Below are 11,125 nucleotides of genomic sequence, written 5' to 3' on the forward strand. Positions count from 1 at the left end.
AATAAAGATGTCTTCTTTACAGACAAAGACACCACAACAAAATAATGGCACTATAAAGGGACTTTTGTTGTTTTTTTTTCTCTTTGTAACATCTTCATATAGCAGTAAAAAATAAACTCTTCAATAAATAAATATATAATAAATATTTGCAAATTGAGAGTGTATAAATAGGTCCATCCTTTAAAAAAAATGTCCCGTCTTGGTGTGGCATGTTTCATGGTCCACATTTCACCCAGGTTTTTTATACAGAATGCCATAACCTGCAATATCCTTCAAGGTCCTTACTGTAGATGAGCAGTAATCCTGGCCATCTGTGTTGGTCCATTTCTTCAACATGAAGCATCTGTTTTTAACGTCACTTTTAAAGTAAACATATTCCAGAGAGGTGAAGCACCAGAGCAGCAAACTAGGTGAGGTTCCCATCATCCACAGTGTAACAGGTTTTCCGCTTCCATCTATGGGTAAGGACCAAGCCAGTGCCTCTAGGAGAACCTAATCCACTGATAAAGAGAGATCTTAATCTACAGCAAGTCCAAATATGTTTGTTTGTTTGTTTGATTTCAATATTCTTTCCAAATTCAGTCTCCCAGTGGAAAATAGGCTCTGTACCATTCTGAATGTCTTCCTGGGTTATTATTTTACCGTGGGAACTTTCATAAGAAAGAATGGTTGTAGTTTGGTTCTTCAGTAAAGAAACTATCGCACTTCAAGTGTATATCAGGATGTCCTTATACAATGCAGGCACTCTTTCTGGATCCACGGGTCTGGGCAGGAAATGCGTAAATTTCTGATGTCTTTTAGACCTGGCGCCATCCCTTGGGGTTCCATCTTTATTAAGTGCCACAAAGTATCTGCGGCCGGTGTCTCCATGTTTATATATGTTGGATGAGTAGGTATTATACCAGTTCTCTTCAAATTGCTCCCTAAAGATGCATTCAGAAGTCAGTTTCTCCTAAAAGAGAGAAGATAACTATCATTTAAAAAAAAAGCCTTTGAGAGAATTTTTTTAGAAAAATCTCAACTTTGTCTTTTGATTTCTTTGCCTATAATTATATCCTTGGCAAGAAAGGAGAAAGATTAAATTGTTTTTACTTTATTTTGCTTTCAATTATTATGTATCTGGAATTTTTTCTCCCAGCAGTTCAGTTCAAGGAACTTTGTTTAATGTCAATTCTCAATTTTATTTTCAAATATTTAAACAATATTCTGAACTTGCTCATGTTCCATTTTATTTCCTTTCTACTACACCACCACCAGACAGGCCTGCAGTTTATCTTGTTCCATCATTAGATGCCAAAGTTCTGTGCAGAAAGTTTCTACTACATCAAGATGTTGCTAACATCCAATACCTAATGTAAATCATCATTTCAAACCATGTATCTTCACTTTATACATTTATTAATTGTTTGATGATACATTCCCCATGACTACCTTTGATCTGGAAGCTATTACTTGGTAAACGTGTCATAAAAGCTCAGTGATTTCTTGTCTCTTCAAAATGGACTGTATATTATTCTAAGGGATGGACCGCAGTTAATTTTTTTTTAATCCAACATGTAGATGAAGAAGGAAAATTATGTGCATGTTTTTCTCCATCAATTGTAATGCTACACTTAGGATGATGACACAATGTAGTATTTCTCTTTCTTCTGAGCTGACAGAAAGTCTGGAAGGGTCAAGGCTTATCCTTACCAAGGACAGATATTAAATGGAACACCACTTACTGAGATACTATAACCAATTTTTCTCCGTATATATTGAGATTCTAACTGTATATTGTGGTCTCAGTTGATATTTTAAGGAAAACAAGGTACCAGCCAGGGCCATCAGCTAAATCACAAAAAGTAAATTGCTTTGGAAAATTGTTAGAGACTTTGACTTTGTGAAGGGATTTCATGTGAGCAAATGGGTGAGAGAATGGCACACAATTACACTTTACCAATTTTCTTAAAATTGTATCAGCAATTGTGAACAAATAAAAAATATTACCAGTGAAAGAGAAAAATCTGTATTTTGCTGCAGATTGAGTTTTATGTTATCCTGTTTCTCTAATTCTTGGGTTGTTCTAAAAAATACTTCTCATATTGGTAAAATGTTAACCTGAAAAGTTTCCTTTAAGCCCCATATTTAAAAACATTTATAGTAGACCCACAAATGCACAATGCAACTCCGAATGAGCTCATGGCTGTTATAATTATCAAGACTGCATATGTGGTCAAACTAGTGTGGTTGCCATTATCTGTTGCATCTTATGGTAATCTAAGATTTCGTTCATTCACTTCCTGTGTACAAAGATCAGCAAGTAAGTGATATGTACTTGGCTATTGAAGACAATGAGTAGAGAAAGTTTACATTAAATGAATGTAAAGGTGAAGAGAATCTAACATGGCAGAAAGAAAATGCTCTCATTTTCTCTATCTCTGGTAGGAGTGATCAAAATATGAAGTAAAGCAGAAAGACCCAAGATAACAGCCAGGGGAAAGTAGTGAGCCATAAGCATTATGCTTTTAGGGTTTAGAAAATAAAACTGAGATAATGTACTATCTCCCAGACACATAGAAACATATCGTGATATGTGTTTAATTTGTACATGAGCATTTTGTGTATATTTCCTCAGAAATGCATTATTAGTAGATACAAAATGGATAGTCATTGTTTTACGAATTACATAATGTTTTAAAAATACATACTGATCCATAGAGTTCTCCTTTGTCATTCATTCCCAGGTAAAGGCCGCTGTCCACACCTCGGATACTGACCAGTCCCACTGCCACACTGATGAATTCCAGGATACCTAAATTTATAAACAAAATAATGATTTGTATTTATTAATGAAAATCTTCCAAGCAGCAGTATACCAACATTGCTACATATAATGATGTGTGTGAAAGTCCTTTGTAAACTAAAAAGTGCAATTGTCTTATTATGTACAATTGTCTTATTATGAAGATTCTCCTACTTGATAGGTGGGAAAACAACTAGAGAGGAAAAATGCTCATCATGGTACACTGATAAGGGTATGAAACCTTAAACCAGGCTGACCTGGGTTTGAATTTGAACTATGCAAGTCATTTGAACTTGAGTTTCCTCATAGGCAAATCGGGTGAAATGCCTCCCTATAGGAGCAAGGTAAGGACAAACACACACCTTTAGGCATTTACAAATGGGAGCTATTATTATCATACGTTAGTATATAATAAAGGTGTTCCTAGTTGACTGTGATTTCACTAGTTAATTATAATCATGTTTTATTAATTATTCTTCCATGCAGTTTTTTTGCTCACTATGAATCAAGTCCATCTCTTTGTAGCTGCAAGCAATATATCTTATATGGGTACATTAGTATTTTATAGTTTATAAGAGTCTTCTATTTACATTTTTCATCTGGTCCTGAAAAACAGGCCCCTAACATAGGTCTGGAGATATTATTATTGCTATTTACATACAAAGAAACATTTGAAGAAGCTGAGGCTCAGAAGGCTTACTGATTTGCCTAAGGTCATGACATTTGTAACTCACAGAACCCATAGCTGAACCCGCACTTCTGAGCTCTGATCCAAAGTGTCTACTTCAGGACACTGTTTCTTGAAGACAAGACAGTAGTTTCAAAACCTTATAGATTATATAATATGCTGTTTTCTGTCACCGGATTTTTTAAAGTAAATTTTATAATTCAAAGACACAAAAGAACTTTGTAATTCATTTAATGTGGTAGCCAAATGCCAAGAATTTAGCATGAAAATCGATTTTTCTATCAATAACTTTCTAGAATTATGTTCATTCATCAGAAAGTAAACTAAAACTCTCCACCTAGTACACTAAAATACCATACAAAAAAAAAAAGGAAAGCCTTAATGCTTACCTCTGCAACACTCCCTTTCTAACCTTTGGAGTAATGTTTTTGTCTTGTTCTTCCCCTTAGACTCTGCTGGAAAAGTATATAGACATACTTGCTGTACTTGGAACTTCCTTCCTCAATAGCTTGCTTCCTTCGCCCCTTCACCCCCTCTTAAGCTCTACAAACAGTATAAACGTGCACCATTTAACCTGACTCTTGCTTTTAAGTTATTTCTTGATTTATTGTGCAAGTTTCTATTTGGACACGTGATGTTCCCAAGTCCAAGGGAAAGTACAAAATCTAGCTATTTGCTAATACGAAGGGCTCTGTTCTGTCCAGAGCCTAATTAATTCTTTGGCAGAAATGTAGATTCTTAAGCTCCAAATGTAGATGCTTAAGAACTCAAATGAGCTCTTTCAAACTATTAGAAGATCGCATAGAACACTAGAGCTATCAAGGATCTGAGAGCAACAATACACTACTAAATAGTCCCTAAGTGGCTTGAAAGAGTCAGTGTCCCTAACCGAGAGCCTAAGGCAGAGAGAAGATAAGATATAGCAGGAAGATGAGGACTTTTTAGGATGGCCATTATAATGATAAATATGGAGGTAGGAAGTAAACAGCAATTAAATTTACTGCCAAGCTCATCAGTGAATAATTCATATTAGAAATAAAAATATCAGGCACATCATGATTGGTAGAAGTAGCTGTATTAATGGAATTTCATCCAGGATATACTTACAAATGTATAATTACTTGAAGTTGTATTGAATGTTAAATTCAAATTGAAAAGGATACTATGGCTCACATGTAACTTAATTCTCTTTAAGGATCTGATTTACATTAAGATGCTCCTGTCTTTCAAAGAACAGGAACTGATTAACTGATTAGGATGTATAATAGAACCAGTTTTCAAGTACAAGGAAATATGGTTCATTTGCATATAGACTAATTATATAATAGATCTTATAAAGTATTTATTTTTCCTGTACAACTAAAATCACCCATACTTTCATTTTCATCTTATGATAATGCTTTTTTTTAAAAAGTAGCTGTAGAAAGACAAAAAATACATATATTCTTAGAATAATTATATTCAATACTTCAACTTTAATAAATAACATCTAAAACTTCATATATAACCAGGTATAAATAATTTTGCCATGGCTTATAGGGTTGATGGGAAAAGGGTTATGTGTTTTTATGTTCTCCTTAAGGATTTTAGCCACACTTTTTAATTCTGATCCTTTTTCTCCTCAAGGAAATAGTATACCACATAGTAATTTGTAATCATTTGATTCTTAAATGAGATTTGACAAGTCTTTCTTATTTATAATATGAGGTGGCAACTAAGCTAATTCCTTCACAAAGAGTAGACATGAAAAACTTTCCTTAAGAGGTAATCACAGATTTTAGATAGATTTTCTAATGCCCAGTGTCCCATAAAAAGACTTGGAGGTACTTTGTCTTTCTGGTATCATTTTCAAAGCCAGCCTTCTTAAAAATCATAATAAACAGGTGAGTCAACCCACAATGCAACCACATCAGACAAATCTATGGAGAAGAGGGGAGAATAAAGGGGAAGCCTTTAAAGAACTATGTTTGATCTCAGGCTAAGCTTTTTTTTTTTTTTAAGTAATGACTCCATGTTTATGTATTAGGTGAAGTCTTCCTACTGTACTACTGTGCAGAGAAACTCTATTAGAAACACAGAGCTAACTCTGATAGGAAATTATTTTAACCTCACTGGGACCTTTCTGTCCATTGATGTGGTTTTGAAAATTTCAAATCCAGCATTCTGAACGTTTTATTTAATTAGGGCCAAATCAGCATAAGTTATCAAACATGTCAATTCACTTTAGCATCTGCAAAAGCCAACCTTAAGGTTTTCCAAAATTCTTTTTTAATGACACAGAAATTAATATAAAACAGGTAATTTCATAATTAGTCACTGAAACACTAGGAAAGAAGGCAAACAGAGAAAGAAGCTTATAATATTGTACATGTTAAACATAAACTTTCTTCTTACCTACACTCCTTTGCAGTGAATGATGATGATGTCTGAGCTATCAGAGGCCCCTAGGATGCACTGTAATGCATTGCAGAGTATGCGCACTCCTTTCGGCTGCCAGACTAACCTGGGTTATCTTGTCTTTGTGCGACACTAAATATTTTGTTTTGATATGTAGCCTCCCACCATTGAGTGACAAACCAGCCCAAAATCAGTCTCAGTCATATTTCGGCAAGGACTAAATAATGACACAAAATTTTAGCAAAAAAAAAAAGTTCTCATAAGATAGTAACTCTGATATGCAATCTTCCCTTCTTAAGGATTGGATTGAAATACCAGTTTAATGAGTGTTATCAAGTCTACAAATATTTACTGATCTCTCCTCATAGAGCCAGTCTTATAAAGAGACACAAAGTGGAAGAAGCCTCTCTTGTCTTGGGGAGATTACAGTTGAATTTCAAGTGTCTTAAAAGCAGAATTTCCAAGACTACATTTTCACAGGGGGAAGGAAGCCTGAGTATTTCCTAAGCTTAACGCTCACCTGCTCTACTAATAGGCCTTAACCCGTTTGTGTCCATTTCTAAATCTTCCGGTAGCTGGAGGATTTCTCTGTCATGAATGAAGGGCAGTAATTATTTAAGGCGAGACAACTGAGCCACCTGGTGTCAGCAAAGTTCTTTAGAATCAGAATCTCAGCCTCTTTAATTTAGAAACCACTTTCCAAGAGTGACCCAAGGTTGGCCACTAGGTCATGACACTCTTGAGTCATCGTCAATGGGAATTTGGCAAAGATCAGTGGAAGCTGCAAACATATGGGTTTTACAAAGTTAATTTTCTAAGCCTTTGAGTGCTACCAAATGACCACCACATGCTCATTCCTACATCTAGAGTGACAAACGCCACTCAACCCAAGATTTACACTTCTCCAAAGTTTTAATGAGTACTCGAAGCCAAAGAGGAATGAGGGTAAAACAAGGAGATGAGGACAAGATAAGAGAAGGCCATTTAGAGATGAAATTCTCAAAGAATCCCACAGTGCTGGGGAAGGGAAGGGAAACCCGACACCACGTTGAGCCCTTTCACGTTGCTGCTGACAAGTAAATGGTGTCTTTATTTCAAAAAAAAAAAAAAAAAGAGCCATCAGTGAATCTCTCCAATGGTGTCCCAGGTTTGATGATCAAACATCCTTTCAGAATGCTAGGCAATTAGCTCTAATATGATGAAAACTTCTGCAGTGGAGGAAAGAAAGATACTGGGATGCCAGAACCGGAAAGCGTCTTAAAGCGACCACCTGCCTAACGCCGTCATTGTGCAGTCAGGAAAACCAAGGCTCAGACTGGCGAGGGCGTTTGCTCACTACACAGCTAGTTAGCAGTCCGAGACCTTACGGTTTCCCCGTCCAGGGTCTTAACAATCATTCGCTTGTTTCTTTCCTTTAACCCCTTCTGTTCCCAGGCGCTGCTGGAGGTATTCTGAAACCTGTCCCTGGGTGTTCCCACCCATATCTTCTTTCGCTTCCCCATTTCCTCTTGCGTGCGGTCAACACCCAGATCTTTGCTTTCGGGTTTCACAATTTCTAGAAGAGTTTGGCTGAAGGACTGGGCATGCTCAGTAGCCAGGTAGGCGCTGGCGCTCCCTCGCTCTCTCTCCTCCCCACCCCCCCCCCCACCCATAGGACTTTAAGGGCGTACAGGACTGCTGCCAGGTGAGCCTGACAGTGGCGACGGTGCCCACGGAAAGTTCATCTGTTACCTCTTCAGGTGCTCACTTCACTGCCCCAGGTGGACACGTAAGCGCCCGCATCCCACGCAGGAGCGAGCCTCTGAGCAGTAGCCCTGAACGCATGATCAACTGCGTAACTGTGGGGCATGTTTGAAGAAGCGGGATGCTGCTTCCTGGTATTAATTTTTGTTGATTTAAAAAAACAAACAACAACAACAACAGCAACAAAAAAACGGTAGACGGTCCTGGGGAAAACCTGAGAGGAAGTAGGAGGAAATAATTTGGGGATTTTTTATAACAAAAACAAAACAAATTTAAAAACCTGCCTGAGAGGTAAGTAGTGCTAGCCAGATCCCAGGCTGCAGGAAGGGCTGGGAAGCCCAGTGCGTGCGGAGCCCCCACCCTCTCTCCTCCCGCCCCCAGCGTCCGGAGCAGCGCACCTAAACTCGGGGAGAGGACGGGTCCTCGGGTTCGCTGCGCTGGCTCCCTTCAGCCCCCGCCTCCCAGCCCGCACCTGGCACTGGAAGGGTCCGGGGGCTCGGCTCCGCGCGCAGCCCTGTCTCCCAACACAGGCGAGGAGGGAGGCGGGCGAGATGGAGAGGAGCCAGGGTGGGGGCGCGGGTACGTACCGAAGAGGCTGTGGTCCTGCCGCGTGCCCTGCACCGTGCCGTCCGGCAGGATCTGCAGGTGGAAGCCGGTGCGGCAGTAGAGCTGCCGGCGACGCAGGATGCCGTGCAGGTGCGCCAGCTCCGCGGCCCCCGGCCCACTGCGGGCGCCCCGCTCCGCCGCGCCCCGGCGCTCGCCCAGCAGAGGTGGCCGCTCCCCGGCAGGAGGCAGCAGGAAGTGCGAGCCCACCTGCTGGCCCAAGCCCTCCAGGCCGCCCAGAAAGCCCCCGACTTCGGTTAAAGGAGCCATGGTGGGGCCAGAGGGAGAGGCGGAGTATCCGGAAAACAAAAGACCCCCAATAAAAAGTGTAGCGGGGATGGGGAGGTGAATGAAGAAAAATTACAGCGAAACAAGTGCAAAAAGTTAAGGCCCGGTTACTCCCGTGAGGTCGCTGAACGGACTTTGCACTGAGATAGCCGGGAAGCTCTCACTGTCTTGGAGCGATCTTCTCTCCTTGGGTAGGTGGGAGCCGGCTGCTGGCTTTGCAGAAACATCTATAGCTGCGGCTGCCAATACTGGGACAGGGGGCTGGGGGCTGGGGCTCCCACTCCGCAAACTGATCAGATCAGTCCTGTGTACATACACACCGAGTATATAAGCAGGTCCTCTTGACATATGCTAATCAAGTCCTTTCATGCGCGCTGGGGAGGTTCTGTTTGAAATCTTAAACCGGCCTGCTCTCAACACGTTTTTGCTCTTCGGAAGTGACCAAAAGGGGCCCTTGACGGTTCTCTATCCGTGCAGTCGCAAAAATCATTCCCACACTTGGCCAAAGCTGGCCGGCAACTTCGGAAAGGCGCAGTCAAGGCCCCTCTTTGCGGTTGTCTTTGGAACAACCTTGATGCTGCTCGGCTGCTGCTGTGCAACCGCCTTTGATGTGAGCTCCTTTGCAGTGATAGATGGCTGCTAAAAGGAGCCCGGCTTGGCAGGTATATAGAAGGGGAAGTGGGGAGGGAGGGGAGACTGGAAGGGGGATGGGTAGGAAAGGAAAAGGAGAGAAGAGGAGGAGAATTGGACTTCTTGGGAGCTGCTGGGAGCCTGCAGTGGACAGGTGCAAAGAAAGGTAAGAGAGGGAAAGGAAAAAAGGGCGTTACCTGAGGCTTAGACCTGCCCAGACACACATGAAAGGAAAATCAAAGCTTTTGACAGTTTAACTCGCTAATTTTAAAACACTAATAAAATGTAGAAGCATTACTCTTTCCTTTTATCATTTAGATGGGGGATTTTCTTTACATAATCAGGGTTAGGTTAGAAAAACACATACCCCCCCTTCCCAGGTTCTCTTTAATGTTTATCGTTACTCAGCACACGATACAACCGAGATTGTCTTCTATCTAATGTATATAAAGGTTTTGAATTGTGTGCTAAGGTCATGCACTTTTAATCAATATAATAATATAATATAATGTAATCCTGAATCTAGGGATTGAGAGTAAATCCAAATAGGCTGCAAAGAGATAGTTTTCGCTCTCACACTCGCCCAAATGGAAAATGAATGTCTCTAAGATTGGCATAAATGAGTGACCTCTGGGGACCCCGGTCCAACCTAAGAACACTTTCCTTCTTGGTTGCATTTTCTTTAAGATTAGATTTTGGGGGTTCACTTCCCATCATAAAAACAACTAATGGAAAGTGGTGTTAATTCTTGATGTGTTTTGAGACAATTGAAAAGTTACTGGTAAAAAATATTGTGAGAGTGTCCTATATGTATTTGCAAAATAAAGTCATTGAAGTGAAGGAGTTGGATACATGTCCATTTGAACTTACACGCTTTGGTTTTGGGCCACTAGTTAAATGTAAGCTGTTTCCATTAAAGCTTTTTTCAGTGGTAGAAGAATTGAGAATCAATCATTTGGCAAATTTATGCTCTCCCTGAGCAAAAACTTTTAGGGAATCACTAAAGATTAGTTTTTCAGTCTTGTTTCATGGTCTACTCAGCAAAAGCCTAAACCTGGGAGCACAAATCCGTGTGACTGCTTTATTTTATTTGCTCTAAGGGTTTTGTTTTATTTTTTGCTAATTAGTTGGCAGGTGCTTTAAAGTAGGTAAAGTTACACCTTTTCATCACGAGGGCCCTAAGTACTGACCCTTGTGCAGCCAAGTTATAAAAGCATCCTTAAAATGAGTGATTTACTGTTGATAGATATGAAATAAAACAAAAACACTGGCTAAAAACAATAAACAGATAAATCACTTTAGAAATGTACACTGCTAAGTCTGTTTTAAAGGTTGTACCAGGTAAATGTCACATTATTCCACCTTTCAAATAACTGCAGTCTGTCTTGTGGTAGGACCCCCAAATCCACCATAATCAAGATTTCAAAGCACATCTGTGTAAACATTATCACATCAGTGTAAAACATCAACCAATGAGCTTTTACTTTGAACCAAATCTTCTTAATTGCAGTGTTAAATCAAAGAAAGTTAGATCAAAGTTGTGTGAATCTCATAGAGGGATAACTAAAATAGCCAGTACATGCATTGATCACTTTTAAAGAAGAGATACTTAAAGGTTTAAAACAAAGATCAAGTACCTTTTAATGAGGTTTGTTTCAAGGTCTAAGTTCTGTACAGCATTTAATGCTATTAATTATTCCACAATAGATATACAGCATCGTCACCTGTTCCTTGAGGGACCAGCTTGGTACAAAAATTAAATATTTTAATTCTATAAAATATTCCCCCACGCTTTAAGTCTTGCTGTGTGATTTATACCTCTAAGACTGTTTAAGTCTCTTATGTTACTTATATATACAAAAATATGGGGACATTTCACACATAGTCGCCCCAGCCCAAATACTTTAATAATAAAACTACCTTCTCTTTAGAATTGCCCTGGATTCTAGTTCAGGCTTCAGTTCCACATCCCAGGACCATGTCCTCAAACT

The 11,125-nt window shown here is 39.7% G+C and overlaps 1 protein-coding gene across 1 annotated transcript; it reads right to left on the reverse strand.

Moving 5' to 3' along the window:
* Positions 1–212: 212 nt before the first annotated feature.
* On the reverse strand, positions 213–8,486 carry FGF20 (fibroblast growth factor 20). Its single transcript, XM_045821678.1, has 3 exons — positions 8,201–8,486; positions 2,691–2,794; positions 213–952 (listed from the first exon to the last, which is right to left on the reverse strand). Exons 1-3 carry the CDS (start codon positions 8,484–8,486, stop codon positions 707–709), a joined length of 636 nt encoding a protein of 211 aa, XP_045677634.1. The 3' UTR covers positions 213–706.
* Positions 8,487–11,125: the final 2,639 nt, after the last annotated feature.

This window comes from Phyllostomus hastatus, unplaced genomic scaffold (assembly GCF_019186645.2).
Source record: "Phyllostomus hastatus isolate PE091 unplaced genomic scaffold, TTU_PhHast_1.1 phas_scaffold_46, whole genome shotgun sequence".
In the NCBI taxonomy this organism is placed as follows: Eukaryota; Metazoa; Chordata; class Mammalia; order Chiroptera; family Phyllostomidae; genus Phyllostomus; species Phyllostomus hastatus.

Excerpts from the sequence above, each read along its gene's own strand:
- FGF20 (XM_045821678.1), bottom strand. The coding sequence starts at position 8,486 with ATGGCTCCTTTAACCGAAGTCGGGGGCTTTCTGGGCGGCCTGGAGGGC. Across the intron at positions 2,795-8,200 it reads GCAGGACCACAGCCTCTTCG|GTATCCTGGAATTCATCAGT; the intron begins GTACGTACCCGC and ends TTATAAATTTAG. Across the intron at positions 953-2,690 it reads AAGGAGAACTCTATGGATCA|GAGAAACTGACTTCTGAATG; the intron begins GTATGTATTTTT and ends TCTCTCTTTTAG.